This window comes from Tyto alba, unplaced genomic scaffold (genome assembly GCF_018691265.1).
Source record: "Tyto alba isolate M040663 unplaced genomic scaffold, T.alba_DEE_v4.0 Super-Scaffold_18, whole genome shotgun sequence".
NCBI classification, from domain to species: Eukaryota; Metazoa; Chordata; class Aves; order Strigiformes; family Tytonidae; genus Tyto; species Tyto alba.
The window spans coordinates 12,958,654-12,976,786 of NW_024881280.1; the positions used below are offsets into that span (position 1 = coordinate 12,958,654).

At 34.2% G+C, this 18,133-nt stretch overlaps 1 protein-coding gene across 25 annotated transcripts in view; it reads right to left on the reverse strand.

Annotated features, from left to right (window-relative positions):
* GPHN (gephyrin) overlaps positions 1 to 18,133 on the reverse strand; it is a 293,302-nt gene that overhangs the window by 63,667 nt on the left and 211,502 nt on the right. For 9 of the 25 annotated variants that reach the window (XM_042790900.1, XM_042790906.1, XM_042790894.1 and 6 more), the window contains 2 exons: positions 15,182 to 15,238; positions 6,810 to 6,851 (listed from right to left, as the gene is read on the reverse strand). The exons of 5 other annotated variants lie outside the window; for them this stretch is intronic. In XM_042790900.1, coding sequence (XP_042646834.1) covers positions 6,810 to 6,851; positions 15,182 to 15,238 — 99 coding nt within the window. Of the gene's footprint in view, positions 1 to 6,809; positions 6,852 to 12,985; positions 13,073 to 15,181; positions 15,239 to 18,133 lie in introns of all 25 variants that reach the window. 11 more of the 25 variants (XM_042790910.1, XM_042790897.1, XM_042790909.1 and 8 more) reach the window with 3 other exon arrangements.

Below are 18,133 nucleotides of genomic sequence, written 5' to 3' on the forward strand. Positions count from 1 at the left end.
GAAGATAGAACTAGTAAAGCTTTTTTCTATGAATAAAGAAACTGAATTGACGGCTTTTCCTGAATTTTTGCATTTTAATGTGCCCTGTGGAAACCATGTTTCTCTAAAAGTTAGAATTTTAATCTATCAATTTTTCTTAAGCCTAGAGTACTATTAGCAAAGCAAAATGTAATAGAAAAACTGTAATTCTTTAAATGGCAATTGCCAAATAGAAAGCCTTGACCTCTACAAATTCTATTTTTTCTTTAAAAAAATCATTGCTCTATTAGCAACTGCAAAAAAAAAAAAACAACAAACCAACACAGAAAACCAGGACTAGATTGCACCAATATAATTGTACAAAACCCAAATGATTAGTGGATCCTCATTGGCTCTGTTATGTTAATTTATTTCTGAACTGTATATATCACAGATACATATTTTTTTAATCAAGATATTTTTCTGTTTTCAAGCTGAGGATCTTGTTAAGGACATACCTGGGAAGTTAAATAAAGCCATGTCCATAAACAATATGAAAACCTCAGCATTTCTTCTAATGAACAGAGCAAACTTGGGAAAACGTTTCAAATTTCAAAGGGCATCTCTACAAACCGTATGGGATTCGTAAGGCAATGAGATAGGCAATCTCAACTTAATGTAGCAGTTTTTCTTCAATGGATCAGTGTATTTATGTCAGATGTAAAGAACCAAATTCTCTATCTGCTGGACTTCTGCTTGAAAGCAGAGATGAGAGAGGAATTACTTACATTTACTTCATTTTGTTTCCCCTATCCAAGGCACAGCCTTAATTGTCTAAGAGTAAACTTCGTTTATGCCATGAGAGTGATCTTGTGTTAGAGAAAATAAAGGCACAGGTCTACTCTTCTTGGTCATGGTCTTCCATCCTTTGAAACACTTTTTCACTTGAATTATGTCACCCTTTGATTGTAAGGGTTGAATGAAATTCTATATATTGAAAAAAAAATAATAATAAAGAAAAAAATCGCTCACTGTTATATAGACTGAAAAGTTAACAAAAGAAAGAGCAAAGAATAAGGAAATCCTGTTCCAGAAATTACTGTGCATGACTGATCTTTTTTGTGCTTTCCCTATTTATAGGATATATTCACATTACAGGAATGGAAGTTAATTGATGTAACAAAACATAAACTTTGTGCCACTTTAATCAAGTTTGTGCACAATATGTTTTCAAAAATGGACAAGTCAAGGGCACATATATTGAGTTCAAAACCAGACTAATTATCTAACCAATAACAAAACCATGTAATTCACTTATTATACCTGGAAGTCTAAAGACCACCTATGGCATCTTTTTAAATCTACTTACATTTCTTAAAATTATTGCATACTTTTCTTGCTGTTATTCTAATGATCTTCAAAAACAGTTCTAGAGACAGACCTTTAACAATATGTGATTCAAATTTCAGATATTGTATACAGATATTCACTTAGTATTACCCTTTATATTAAAATATTTACATAATTATAAAAACAATACTGACATCAAAACATTCTGGAGTGCCTAAGAATTGACTGAAGACCTTTTCTGTTATTTGACAATTGCACAGTCAATTATCATGGTTAAACTAGTTCTCCTAAATTTTTTACCTGGCAAACTGCTTCTGGAAAATTTAAAGTTATAATATCAGAATAAACTCACTCAAAAATTGCATTAACTGGCTTACTGGTTAGAAATCTAGAGAGAAATATTTTAGAAAAAAGAGTAGGAAACCAAATTTTTAAAAAAGTTGACAAAGTATAAGGGGTTGCCACATTCTTAAGCTAGCACACGGAAGCTTGCATAACTTCTTGGAGCCAAAAAGCATTCTCGAAGTCCTGGATGCAGAATTTGCAGCAAATTCAAAATGCTGGGCTTACTGTGCACGCATTAAGGATACTCTTGAATCTGACTGTCAAAAGTAGTCCCTTTGCCCTTAAGATATAAGTGGTCCACACATCCTCAAATCATTTGTGCTGTGTAGTGCAGATTTATGGTGGAATTTAACAGCCTGTACCTAAAATTGAATTCCAGGTTCAATGCTGGTGGTAAACACCTGAAAATCAGAGTAGCAGTTCTTGGTCTTTCAGCACTGCCTAAGTAGCCTTTCAAACTAGCCTAAGTAGAAGAAGAAACAGTCTTCTTACCCAGCTTTAGTTGTAAAGAACAAGATTCATTAATTTACATTTTGTAATGTATACTATATAGAATACTTTAACCTAGAGCACTTAGAAATCTTGCAGTCTCTGAATGGACTTCTGAAGTCAACTACCTGTTGCAGGAAACAGTATTTCCTCTTGTTATCTGAATACTGCTGATACTTAATTCCCTGTACTGGTCACTCTGTTCTTGCGTTATCAGTTAAGATAATACAAGTCTCTGTTGTTTTATTAACAATGCTAAGTATACAATCATATCCCATCAATCAATATGCAGCCAATACATATTCCAAAACTATTTTTATGGAAATAATGTATTTTGTGTGAGAGAAAACTAACATAAAACTTTGCAGATCTTTCACAAAAAAAGGCATCATGTTCTAACCACTCAATGATGCTAATAAAACATATAACAAGCTACAGACCTGAGTGTCTCCCTCTTTGAAAAACTTTTTTTTTTTTTTAGATAGCCGGGGATAGTACTGCAGTACACATTTTGTTGCCACTATACTTTCAACAAGCAGATCAATAGATTTCCTTCATTACGCTTTTAGCCAAACACATAGCACATGCAGAAGCCAGAGGAGAGGGAGAGAAAGAGGGAGAGAGATATTGATGCTTGTAATAAAAAGTCTGAGATACAAATGAAGATAGGAAATGGGGCCATTGCATAATACTACCTAAGTATAATTTTATAAATTCGGAGACTATGCATGTTTTTTGGTCAATCCGTTAATTTTAGATTTTGTACAGTATTCTTAAGATACAAGCTGAAATCAGAGAACTTCTAAGAAGTGAAGCCAATCTGATTTAATAATTTCTAAATAAATTACTGTATTTTGTAACAACTGGATAATAAATAAATTATAGACATATTACACATATACTATACTGCACAACTGTTAAGTTAGCATAATTACTTATTAATATTTCTACCCTGAAAAATCATTTAAGTAGTCTTTCTAACATTTACAAAAATTACAGACATGAAGCTAACTGGTTTTCATGAAGGGGGAAAAACTTCATTGCATACTGTGAAATTCAAAGAGAATATGAATTTATATTTTATCATTATACCATTTTAGAGCATTAAAGCTTTACTTTTCTTGCCACAAGGGAATAACTTTTTAAAGACTCACTTTGATTTAACTGAACTGAACCTCATTCTAGACAAGTGAAATTATTAAGGTGCTGACTGGGGCTAAGTAGATATATAGTACTACTACTCTATAATGCCTGGAGTTCAACAAACTATGAAAATCTTTCTGTAACTAAATGTAAGTAGAAACTTTTAAAAACTTTCTGCCCATTCCACTCAAATAGGCATCAGTTGACTACATCCACAGTTTCACCAGTGCAACTAGTGACAATAAAAAGGAACAGGTGTAAAGTAGCTTCTCCTAATTATTGGACTCTGAGATGCAAACTAGCCTCTACAAAAGGATGTTTTCTATGTAAAAAAAGTCAGGCAGCAAATTCTACCTCAAATTCTTCACAATGCAGAATACACAGATCCCAAGTTCCTCTTCTGCTGGAAGATTTTTTAGTTCTTCAATCAAAGACCTTCTATGTAACAGCAGATAAAAAAACCCTGATAGTACACTCACTTTCCTTTTTGGCAATCTTTGCTCTAGGAGTGCCAGTTAATCCAGTTCCAAAGCTTTTCTCAACAATTACAGTTGTAAGGAAATTTCTTACAATGAATCTCTAATGTCTATTTCTGAAAACCAGATTTCAGCAATTGTTTATATTAGGTTATCTTTTCTTTTATCCTTGTTGTACCTTTGCCAGAAGGCATGTTCAGCTGAATTCCCACAGCATTGATTCCAGTTCTCTTGTCTGTGTGTTCCTGGTGTCCTCTGAAGGTCCAAACCTATCTGATGATGACTTGGACATATAAAATTAAGAACTTGGTGCTTAAGAATCAGCTGAAGAAAAATAATTTCTTGCAATAAGAACCACAGAAATACATATATACACAAGAAATAACCTTGAGATCCTATCAAAAGTGTGGTCCTTTTTTCCCCCTGGATATGAGACATTATGCAATACAGTATTATTCCTTTTCTTCCCCCTGATCAAAACTCATGTCAGGCTTTTGGACTCAGTTTAACAATACCTCAGTTTAAGAGATTTTCTATCATATCATTTAGAGGTCAGGATGTTGTTTACTCACAGCAGCCTTTCCTATTTCCCAAAGTAATAGCAGATGACATTGAACATTGCTGGACACACATCCTGACACTCAGCTGTATTTCTGAATGAAAAGTCGCTTACAAAGTTAGAAACTATTCTTCAAATCATTTATGGACCCCGGAGAATCTGCAGTCGCTCGTTGTCTCTTCAAATAGCTACAACTGCCACAGAAATCTTCAGTTTCCATTGATTTGTTCCTCTGGATCTGTCACTGGCTTAAACAGTCTGCTCAAAAATGCACAGGGTGCTATCCTGCCACCAGAGAAAAACGTATCTGTATTTTTTTTACACTTTCAGTTTGCAGTTTGAAAGAGGGCAATCTAGGTCTTGCACTGTATGTTTCATAAGCATGAAATTCTGATCAGCTGGAAATTTTTTAACTGCATCACAAGATATGGTTCACCAGGCAGCCAGGTTATTTGTATTTTAGATACAAAGTTCTTCCCTTTGGACAGAGTGTAAAGGAAGAATTGCTTGTACAGTCTCACAGTGCCACCTTGATACTTCAGCTAGCAGACTCTTTACTACACATTCCAAAGCCATCCTTTGTGGACAGTGTTCACTAAGTTTTCATGCACTTAATATTACAGTTTTCTTTTCAGTTGTGGTAGAATCTAGCTGTTCCAAGATCACTAATTGGTACTACAGCTCGATAGCTTCAGAGAAGGCAAAATAGTTTTTGGAATCTGGTCAAGCAGGAGACCCATACATGTTGACCAGTTACCAGCAACAATACCTTGGCTTGTATTTCTTTCAAAGACAGTGATCTCTTCAGAACATGAAAAGGACAAATGGTTTAAATTGCAGACAAAGCAAGAGTCTGGTTTCCCTGAAAGCGGCTTTTTTACTTCATAATCTGTAAGAACATGTTCAACAATTTTGCTGATGTGAACTATCACTGTTGGATTCTTTGGAAACAAAAAGGCATCAAGCTGAAATGCCTGTTGATCCAGTGCTTTTTCTTCATTTCATATAGATCATTCAGAAGAATGGCTGGTTGAGTGAGGAAGACATTTGTCTTGCATCCATAAGCACTAAACTTTATTTCTTGCTCCTGTATTAGCTTAGAAAAAAAAGTGTCTTTGTATGTGTATGAGTACAGTATTACTTATTTATTCCATATTGGTGTTTTGATGATAATCATGATAAAAACATTGAGGTTTCCATATAATATAGTAACAAGGCACAACAAACTGCAGAATACATATCACTTGCATTTAAGAACAGATACATAATTATCTTTAAAATTACTTGTGTCCTGGTGAAGCCAGACATCAATTATTTATCTATGACAGAAAAATGGGTAAGCGCCTTTCTCCTTCAAAACTTTTTTTTGTAAGACATTTTGCCTGTTCATACACTGAAACTAGAAAAAAAACCTTTCTACTACTAAGAAAAAGGAAGTGCTAGGAATGATTGTTTGAGAAGCTGAAGCTTTTGAGAACAAATCAGAGACACATCAGCAAAGTATTGCTTACACACAGATCTTCCTGCTTAAGGACAGTGATTTAAGTAGGTGAGATCCTTATGCTTGCATTTTGTATGATGCTCATTAACAGAACACTCACATCAGGTCTATAACCTGACCCACAGTGTGAGATAGAGTGAATTGTCATCTTTTTATGAGATCTTGTCAACTTTAAGGGATTCTTTTAAAATACAGAATAAATAACTGTATGTGCTCAAGACTGATTCAATATTGCAGGAAACCTCAAGTTCATCTTTTTGATACTCATCCATTAATCAATTATAATAATATGCTGAAGCCTAATCTTTACACAGTGGGTCATGGCATTATCCCATGATGTTGTGAATTCTAGTTTATCTTAACATTTTCCTCCTTTTTTTACCCATCCTAATTACAATCTTTCTTTTAAATTCTTGCTACGATGTTACTATACCTTATTATAGAAGATTATTATGAAACTGATATGGAAGTATTTACAATAGTATATGCATTTTGTCAGGTAGAGATCCAAGCTGGAGCTTTGGGAGTTAATAATGAACTTCAGGTATCATAAAACCACCTATATATAGGCAGGTAATTAGAAGTTATAATATGATGGCCCTCTTTACAGTGACTTTCCAGTTTCACTGACTGAAAATGAGCCAGACTAACCAGTGAAGCATTCTGCAACCTGGACATCTGTAAGTTTATTATTTCATTTTAATGTAAGGGATGATTAAGGATGCTTTTATTGTATAATTTATGCTCATATGTTATGTATCAGTTGCCTAGCTAGACTACATATAATGGTGGTCCCAGACTGGTACAGTGATTTTAAAACCACGCTGAACATGGTTGCAGATTGATCATGCAAAATCTGCCCCCCCACCCCAGCTGATTTTTCCCCACTTGTGCACAGTGCAATGCAAAAAAAAAGAAAAGTAAATAAAACCAAAATAGTGTGATGGGCGAGCAGGTCGACTGTGTGAGAGACACGTGCAAAGTATACCTCAGAAACACTATAGGTGGATGAGCACGAAGGGAGTCGAGCCTGGTTGTGCAGTGGGGAAAAGAAAACATTGTTAAAAAAGAAATGGTGGCACAGTAAGGGTCTCAGAAGGTTTTCTGTATAGGTGGTTCCAGCACTGAGATAGTAGCAGGGGGTTCATTAAGTGTCCAAGACCAGCTATTTCAGAAACTCCAAATTTATGCCTTTTAAGGTGGAAGCTTCTTAAAAGAAAAAAAATTTAAAAAGGTATTTTATTTATAAAATAATTAAAACTAATAATGAATCTGAAGACAACTATTGATCCTTCCTCCTCTAAATAACTGACAACACTATCCTTAGGACAATAAGGTATTGTAGGATGAAGCTTTACCAATCTCTTTCATTTAAAAGTATTAGTTTTATTCTAACTCTGCAAAAGGTAAAATGTGAAAACCCACTAGAGGCACTATACATCTTTGTTTTCAGACACTCAGAACCAGCATTTTGACAATGGAAGCTTTTCTTTGATTTCACTGCCCCCAAAACCAGAATAACTTGCAAAGTTAAATAACTAATGGCCAGATATAGGTCAGTAGAAATCTGCAGATTATGTCCCTAAGCAATGTAAAGTGCTGTGATTCTTGAGGGACTCTGACCAGTGTCAAAAGCTTTCAGGACAATAACACTACACTTTTGCTGATTGCATAAGAAACACTTTGTTTATACAAGATACCCATTTTTCTATACTATTAACCACTCAGACATAACTCCAGTATTAAGAAAAAGGACTCTCCAGTTATTTATAGGACTTATTTTCCTAACAAATCTGAAAATTCTTTCTTTGGTTGAAAACATTCCATGTTTCAATTACAAAGAGTAGTCTGAGGTTTTCTATTTTTTCTTTTTCCTTTCCTTCCACCCTCTTGACTTTTGTTAGATTAATAATGATCTGGTGACAACTGGCTGTGAAGAAAGAGTAAAACCAGCCTAATAAATAACATTTAGAAAGACATGATTCTCAGAAGTGCATTAAAAATCTCCTCTTGATTTTTTTCTAGGGGTGGAAAAATGAATTATCAGAAGCCCCAGCAAAACTTTCTTAGACTTCAACAAAATTATACCTGTAGAGCAGTTTCGATACATTTGTGGTAAAGATGAACCCAGAAAGGTTCTCCACCTAAATTATTAGTGACCACTTGCTTGACTTGCTGTATTATGATGGACTGAGCAGAGAACACAGTACTCATAGAAAGTCTCTCAGGAATATTCTTCAATCTCAAATGTGTATTTCATAATTCCTCACTGAAATATACAATATGACTTCCAAGAAAATTCTACTGTCACATTTGTCTGTGTTCATTTATGTCTCCATTATGTACTTCTATACAGCTGCTCTTTCTTCACTCTGAAAATATTTTTGTTCCGTTCTGGCATTGTGTATTTCATTTGTTTTTCTAGATAACATTACTAAGGAAATTTGAGTCACTTCATCTTAAATGTTCACACACACTAGGCACTTTCTTCACCTGATGAGATATTTTCTTATACTGAGATGATTTGCAGAAGGACTAAGCCACAAATAGAAAATTCCTTCAGACAAATAGAAAGAGTAGAAAATGCAGTTTTAAGAAATCAAGTATTATTCTTAAACAGTCTATTTTGTTAAAAAAAAAAAAAATAAAAAAAGAGAAGAGAGAACCTCTCCTGAGAGAGCAAAAGCTGTTTCTAGAAACATTGCTTTGAAAGCTTTCTAAGAAAGAAAAGGTGTGCTTTTGCTTAGAACAGGGGTTTTTCTATTCACCTAAGACTTCTAGATGAGTCTCTAATCAAGATTCTCATAAATAATGTCCAAACATTGTTCTCATGGTGTGTCTTGCAACAGCACGGAAAAAGAATCACTAGCTTTGGTTTTGCAGGTCAAGATCCAAAGAATGCAGTAACAGTAAGAAACATCACAGCAGCAGTTTTTAAAGCATCAGCAACTAGATAAACAAAACCAACAATGATGAGGAGGTTTGGACTCATACTCCGCAAAGTTTGGAAGAACTTGGCTCATTTTGGCTACTCCTCACACTAACTTACAAGGGGTATGCTAGATGCTTCTGTACTATAATCTTTTCTTAAACAACTGCTATAATTAGAATGCTATTACTTTCCTTGTCAAATTATTCTGTGATCTAACTACCCATATTTTCATTATAATCTAGGCTAAACTTAGCAATTAACTTCAGTCTTATTCCTCTTACCGTTTAATCACTTTACATTATTTTGTATTTTATTTGTCATAGTTCCAGTTGTATAGAGGCAAATTCCCTTCACTAAGATACCTGTATATTTTGTTTCTACCTATGCTCAAACACGCATTTACACACACACACTTTTCCTTAATCTCTTAATTTCACTCAATTCAAATTATTTTTTTCTTATTCATACATGTATAGACTCTCAATTTACCTATGTAATTTTCTACATAATGATGAAATCGAAGGTATGCTCAAGTATTCTAGTCCCAAAATGATCTACTGGTCTTGAAGAACGGATTATGCTCATACCACACGTGCACATAGTGATTGCTGTTTGTTTTATTTTCAGTAGGATCACATAATGACACTGTTTAATCTGCTGCACGCTTATAATTTCTGGATCATTTCTATGTCGTCGCTTTCTTGCTAAGTATTCTCCATTTTTGAACATCTGCCTGATTTCAGCATTTTGTAAGTGTATTGCTTCTGTGCTATTAAAATTAAATGCCAATGCTTTTCCTCGATGATCCTGCAGTCTATCACCTACTCTGCTTGCAACTTGTCATATATGAACTCCAGTGATTGTCTGAGAGAAGGAGGCAGCTCTCCTTATTTCGGATGCTACCTGACAACCCTTAAATACTGTGTGAGGTGAAGCTAATGTGCTAACATTTGAGCTGTTGGGCTCTTTTCCCCCATGAACATTCAAGTTAAGGGGCCATGTCAGCCACAGAAATTTCCCACTATGAGAATGACTTTGAAAGAGCTATGTCTACTTACACCGAGAATCTGGTTCAAAGGCTGAAAGAGCAATTGTTGTTAGTCTGAGGGCCTTACTGGCTTGACTTAGATGTTTATTAATGGAATATTAAGACCAGCAGTAAAAGCCCTGTAAATGTAATCCTTCATGATGATCAAAGAAGGCAGGTAAACTTAAAATAAGACAGAACACTGCATGCAAGAAACTGTAGACTCTGAGAGACACAGCTCTGTATAAAAAATTATAATTCCCATTTCATTAGATATCATCTATGGACAGTATTTGGCCTCTTCTATGAATTCTGAGAACATTTTTCCTGAACAAAACCAGAACCTTTGATTTGGAACCATGCTGGTCAAAAGCCACACAAAAATAGTTTGGCATATTGCTTGGGAACTCTGTGTAGAACTTCTAGACCTAGATTTTTTTTTGTTATGATGGGATTTCCATAATATTTTTCTGCAGAATTTAAAATTGCATTTAAAATTCTTAGCCTGCACAATTGAAAAAAAAAAAATCTTCAAAACACAGATTGAAGCAGTATTGTTCTGTTGAAATTCAGCTGAACTTCACACTTTCAGGATGGTATTAATTTTAGCAGGTATTATGAGTTCTAAAATATAAACCAGTCACCTGTTCCACTCTTGATCATCTCAGTAGCTAATGCGCTTATTTGCTACTGCTACATTAATTGAAACAGTAGGGGAACTTTAACATGTCCAAGTGATAGAAGACTAATTTTTCTAAACAATATTTAAGTAAGTTCAGCTTCAAACACTGGTCTCTGAGAGGGGGCAAAGAATTAAGCCATGAAAAGGACTGGAATAGCTGAAAGGAAGATGAATGAAGATCTCAAGAAGAAATGGAAAACCAAATCTCAAGTCAGGATAATTTTCCTTGTAAAAGGTTATATGTTACTGCTGATCTTAAAAGCAATGTTTTAAAATGAAAACTACTCAAACCCCAACTGCTTAATTAACTCAGATTTTCATGTGTGCTTTTAGTGCAATTTTAATTATCTGGCAGGCTTTCTAAACTTTTGGTGAAATATGGGATATTCTGCAGAATTCCAATGTTTCCTACTTATTTCCAATGGCCTTTGAACTGAATCTGGAAAGCATGTCTTTGCAATTCATTCTGGAACAAAGGTTCCACCTTAATAGTATAAACAATTGTGCAATAGCATTTCATTTTCACTTATGGTGCTGGCCATCAGATACTGTATGCTCCCCCTCCCACACCATTCAATACATTTGCCACATCGTAGGAATATTAACAACTTGTTTCTAAACCCCTTTCCAAAAGCAGTATGGAAGAGATGAAAATTATTTTAAAGATGAACTATTAACAGATCCCTCATTACTTCCTTTCCAATTGTCAATTATTTAGTAAGGATTTGTTCTTTTCTTTGATCAGTCATTTATATATTGTCTTTTAAAATGTTGCTCTAAAAAACCATTATTACAGCATTAATCAGAGTGGCAGTGACAAAGCAGCAGATTTTAGCTGTGTGTTATTATACTTGCAATGTGTCCTGCTTGTTTTAAGAAACTTAAAGGGCATATGCAGGATATATGGAACATTTCTTAGTTCACAGTCTGACTTCCTTACTTATGTTGAGTACAGCCACGAAATAACAAATAAAGTGGCATAGAGGAACAGGACAATTTCATGACAACTAATTTGTCATGGCTAATGTGGTCACAGCTTTTCATTTGAAACCTTTCCCCATGTGACATTCTGTGAAATAATGTGTGATTAGAATACCTTTCCTGTATTACAAAATTTCATGACGTATTTTTTTCCTGGCTTTACATTTAATCACTAGTACTAAATCATAAATTTAAATGGAGTCTAAAATAAAGGAACTTGCTTGGTCTTGATTATGACTAATAAATTTGAGTTCCCACAAAATCTAAAACACCACACAGTTTATTTCTCAAAAAACTTGATTCTTAAACATTTATCAGGGAAAAGATACAGTCCTTTAATCAAACATATTTTATAGAAAGCTGCAATGTATTAGCAGCTCAATTTCCTTGTATTTGACCTGCAAAAGATTATAAACTAAGGGACTTCTATTTGACAATGAGCAGAAATCAACTTTATGTCAGATACACAGCTGGATATGTAAAAGCATCCAAAAGGAGTACAAATGACCAAACCATTATCATTACCAAAATTATCTTGCACTATATTACCACAGTGGATTATGCATTAGAATGATAGTGGTGAGAATGACAACAGTTACAGTGTATGGAAGACACAAACAGAACATGAAACTAAAGAAATTATTCAGAGAGGCTTCACTGGATGCATGTGCAAAGGGATAAATGGTTACTAACTTTCAAATCTACTATGCTCACGATTGTCCCTTTTTTCTAATTTTCATTATACATTAAATTATGCAGCTTAAACTTACTCCTATGGAATTAATGAAAAGCTGATCTGCATTTATGAGGTGAATGATTAAACATGAGGTACTGTTGTCTGTATTGTTATGCTGGATTTGACTTGCTTTACTATTTCTGTGAAAAATGGGCAACTTCATAGGGGTGTCATGACTACTATACTAGCTCCTAATACTTTTTTCACAATTTTTTTTTTCATTAAAGAACACACCTAATACACAAAAAATATGTTGCAGAATTTTTTTATTAGTCTGCTAAAAAAACAAGCAACAAAATTTGCATAGCTGGCATTCAACTAAATATTAACCTATTTTGTGAGATAAAATAGGGACCCAAAATATTAAAGGCAAAGACAGAGGCACATGTGAACCTATATGCTTTTGGGTTACCTTATATCAGACTTAGTTTTCAGTAAGGCTATCAATCACAGGCAGAAGGTATTTTTATCCTTTAAATTAAGGATATCTATTTTATTTGTTGCAAAGTTTAATATTCAGGAAACTTTTAGATATGCAACTTCAATTTTGGAAAGGGATTTTTTTAACTTGCTGTAAAGGCCAAGCAGTTTGATTAACATTTGTTAAAATGTAGTAGGATATTCTTTTAAACAGACCCTGGCAATTAGGTCAGGTTTCTCACACATATTAAAATGAAACCCCAGCTAGAAAAGAAAGAAAACACAAAGGGAGAAAGAGAGGGAGAAAGGAGAAATATGGGGATGAAAGGACAAACCAATCAGATTTGGTGTTACCAGCCAGCACAAGTTTTAAAAAAACAGATCACCGAGTGAAATCGTAGATTTACTCGGAGAAAGCATCCTTTGACATTGACTTCTAGGTGATCTCTGAGCTCCTCCAGCTTTCGATGGAGCTACATGTAAATATCAGAAAATGAATTGAAAAAGCAACCTGTTCTCTTGTCACCTTTTTTTTAAATTTTGCTCTTTGATTTTGTGGGTTGTGGTGTTTTCTTTTTTTTTTTGTTTGTTTGTTGTTTTTTTTGTTTGTTTGTTTGTTGTTTTTTTTGTTTGTTTGTTTTTTTGTTTTTTTGTTTTTTTTTTTTTTTTAAATAAATCATAGCATAACACATTCCTCACTGCCTCTGGCAAAACATTTCAAGAGGTCAGAGTGATGTGAACACCACAAACATACAAGCTCAGTAGATCTGGAATCTGGAAACAAGGTATTTTTGCTTGATTAACGTGGCTCTTTTTTCAGCACAGGAAAAAAAAGAGTATCAAGGGACAGATCATTCTAAAGCTATTGCATCTCTGCTACATTGTTCATATATTTATTTATTTGCTTGTTTGTTGATAAGGTTGTGTTCTAGAAATTACTTCCACCAAAAATAACTTTTTCGAGGTAAATTTTCATGTTTGGAAATCTCAGTTAGTATTTCCCACTTTCTATAAGGATATTCATGTAAGATTTTGTGTCTAAATGTGTATTTTGGGATGTGAAATTAAACCCTGGGTAATCAGATACAGAAATAATAATCCTAAATTAGGACTTGGTGGGTGTTCATAAAAATAATAGTGAATCCCACCACCTAAGTAAGCTACATATTCTGAATACGTGTATGCTTTATGCATCTAGAATTGCATGTGATGATGCATTAAAATGCATGGATTATAGTAATTACATACATAATTTTCAAAAACAACATAGAAATGGTGGCTGTCTTGTATTTTCAACCATGTGAATTCAGTAGACCTGAATGTCTCCCCCTGAAACAGTGCCCCATTCATGTACACTGCTCTTCTCATCTACGCTGTAACTTAAACCTCTTCCTGAAACACAGGATGAAGAGATACAGCCTCACAGCCAGTGAGGAATGCTACAGATGCCTCTAGCTTTAACTTGTATAAACAAATAACAACTGGCTTCTTTTTCTATGCTGAGATCAATTTAAATGGAGGCATTACTGGAAAGAGGTGCATAATTAAACCTTCCCCTCCCCTTTATGCTCAGTGAAATAAAATTTTCACAAAGAGCAGCTGCAGAGCAATGTTAGAGAACAGAGGGGATGGCTTGTCCTGGAACAAAGGCAATACACTCACATACAAATCCAAAACAAAAGATCAAAAACCCAGAAGGCAGGAAAGGTAAGGGGAGTGCAGAAAAAAAATGAAGTAAGTAGCGCTTGAGAAAGTGGTAAAAGAAAATAAAGTGGAAAAAAAGTGAAAAATTGGATGACTGAAAAAGGGGCAACTGTTGAGATGAAACCTTAACAGAATGGCTTGGACTGCATATGATCAGCATCTTGGTATAGATTATGTTATGTGTTTTAAACAATTTATTAGGGTGTAACACTATGCATGGTGGGTATGGATTTAGATATCTGCCTGTTCTGGTGAGTGATCTAAACATTTGAGTATGTTTGTACAAACATATAAAAGGCAGAAGGGACTAATTATTAGCAAAACTGTGGCTCCATTCTTATTAGCCTCACATGAATCTCTCATTTTCTCTTTATTTACTCTAATTTTTTCTTATTTAAAGACTAGATATACATGAAATATTCAACTCTCTTGTAATGGTCTTTTGCAGAATTAAACATAAGAAGTATGAGCACTATAAAAGTTTAATTATGTTTCAAAATGGGAAGCAGTAGACTGAAGATGAGTAAGTCACTTCTCCATGTAACAGGCAGTTAAGAGACAACAAACAGCACAGATTGGAGAAGTGGTTTAATCATGATCACCAAATTACAGGCACTTCAAAAAAGTTTTTACTATCTCTTAGTTGTAGTGACATTCAAAGCTAACTAAGTGGCAGCCTGCCTTCAGTAGGTTGTTCTATGTGTAGCACAGAAACAAACAAAATGTGACCCAACAGCAATAAGAATACTGAAATAAAAATGATGGGATGGTGAGAAATGGAAAAGCCCCTTCCCTCCCTCCCCTCACCTCCCCCTTCAAAAGGTAAAGTGTAGGCTATAGAAGAAAACTTTCAAAATAAATGTTAGAAACATATTTACTTTGAGGGATCCAACTCTACTAGCAACTCCTTTGCTTTCATCCGGCCGTCTAATTTGCTACAATGGGGGAAGATGGGTAAAAAAGACAGAAGAATAAAGAAAAAGTGAACTTAAAAAAATTTCCACACAATCAGTTAGCAGTACATGCAAGACATCAATTTGACTCTCTGAGACACCTCTAGAGGACAAAGACACAGACTCTATTTTCTGGAATAAATGATGCTTTACCATGGCATTTTAAACTTGCTTTGCTGATCATTTTTATTTCAATATATTACCAATCTGGCACATATGTAGCATGCTGAATTCACTAACATTTTTGAAAGAATACATGTTACTTATCTGATTTGGATATGAAGAATAATGAAGTCCTAAAACTCTAACTGAATTAAAAAATGCCCTATACCTTCTACAAATCATATGATCACAGTATACTGTAACTGGGAGTATCAGGCCTGGCAAGTATCATGATTGATACCTGACAGAATGAAATACAGATTCCTATTGACCCAGGCCTAGAGATTTTAGCCGCTCTTATCAAGATTCCCAGTTAAAAATTATGCTGCCCAACCAGAAAATTTTAATGCCAGACCAATATTAGATTTTTATTTTAAATATATCACATATATAACCTCTCCCCCAACATCTCCTACCTGATTACTTTTCTTTTATTATATACCTTTTTCCTAGATGATGCAGAGGATGGAAGAAACAAATGAGGTAGCTGCTCAAAACACTTTGTATTCTTAGAAGCATGTAAAACAAAACATTAATTTACAACAGAAGTTCTTGTCAGAATTGCTGAATTCAATAAATAAGCCTATTTTACTGATAAATTAAACTTGTGTCTTGTCATTTGAAGTAGAGAGAAAGAAGACAATAAAAATTACTTCAGGGATATCCTTCTAGTCTGAGTCAAGACTGAATGGAAAGTTTTTATTATCTGATGGTTGTTTCACAGCTTACGTAAAACAAAGTCCCACACAACTGAGGTGAACCCTTTCAAACAACATTAACTGTCTTTTCTTTAAGAAATCTCAGCAAGGAAGCCAAAGACTGAATGAACCATGGAAATTCAGCTACGCTTTATGCTCTCTGGAGCACACTAGAAAAAGCATAAGTTAGATTGCCCTGTTTGTTTTTACTTGACCCGTGCAAAATGGAGAAATTAATATTCAAAACACAGCTGAATGTTTTTCTTACTTGAACATGATTCTCAAGAAAATAATGCAACCAAGCAATATATTAACTATTTAAATATTTAGTTCTGATAGGATGTCCACTAGCAAAATACACTGGCAACATTTATGTAAATTGTTGCTTTCCTTCCCTGGTCTTAGGACATTAAAATAGCATCTGTTTTCATTGGACTCCAAGCACATCTCAAGCAATTCTAATAGTACTGATCAAGAAAAAACTGTCATTCTTAAATAAAATATGTTTCCTTTAGAGGATAGATTCAGTTAAAATATATCCAGTTGCAATCTAGTTGCTGTATTTTTCTGAATTTAAGACAAAAAAAAAAAAAAAGAAAGAAAGAAGCCTCAAGAGGGAAAAAGATTCTTATTTGAAAAGAAAACAACAGGAGTTACAGCAAAGATACTTGGCCTAATATTCTGGTTGAGATATCAGTCACAGACAATAAGACATAATCAAGTAGAACCCCAATTCACATTACTAATTTGAAACTTTTTTTGAACATAATATATGGGGGGTTTTTTGAAAAATGAGAAATAAATGCTGATAATCTCACATAATGACATAAAACTAGGACATTAAGAAAAGTGCCACATACCACAAAAACTTGGGGAAAAATTGTGACAGTAATATGCATTGCACTTCAGGGAAAAAGTTTTTCTTCTCTTACTTACCAATGTAGGTATTGTGGCTGCTCAAGTTGTTCTGAAGGTTTGGGATTAATTCAGAAATGAGATTGGAGAGATCACAGGTGCATATAACTGGCATTATTTAGTCTTTCTTTCTTCAAAATATATAGAGAAATGCATACACAATGTGTACATTACAAGCAATGAAATGATAAATGCTTGAAAATATAAATTACAAGGAGATAGCCTATGGTCAACTCTTGTTTTACATCCATGGCACAGTTAATATAGACAATTATAACATGTTTTCTACAGGAACCTTGCAGAATACAACTTGTGTGCTTCTCGAGAGATGAATCAGAATGATATGAATATTGCACAAACTATACTTACATCTGTTCTGGGGATTAAATAAGGTATTACCAAGGAGGCAAAGGATAACAGAAATAAAAAACCCTATTTTTTTGTCATGGCAAATACCACAGAAAGGAATTCAAGTATATGCTTATCTCTCTCTGGTCAACTCCTGTATGATGTTCTAGAAGTTGGCTGATAACCTAGTATTTCAGAAAATGGCATAGATTCTACACTCTGTTTTTCAGAAACTCAGCTAGACACAAGAACCCCATCGCAGATGAACACCAATAGCTAGAAAAGATTAGAAAGATGTGCACCCAAGTACTGTAAATCAAAAGTATGTAATACTTCTGTCCCCATCAGTCATTTGTGTGATCTAGAAATGAGTCCTTTGATTTTTCTATTATCCATTTGTAAAATGAAAACAATACTTCTAAGCAAAACACAGGACTAATAAAGGGAACCTCAACAGTGACATTGAAAAAAAATTTTTCTGCCTCAGGTTTTATGATTTTTTTTTTTTTTTTTAATACCGCAACACAAGCTAAATGATTGGATTAAGGGATGAGGCAGGAGCAACACTAAATTGTTATTGGCAAAACATTACCTGAAAGATGTGAAGGTTTTGGAACATTTTGAAGGAGAAGAATGAAGACACTCATTGTAATGAAGGAAGAAAGGTGTTGTGTAGGGAACATTCCAGGAAAATGGCAGGGTATAATGCACTGCCAGTTAAGAGAAATGTATTATATTTACATCCTTTTCTTAT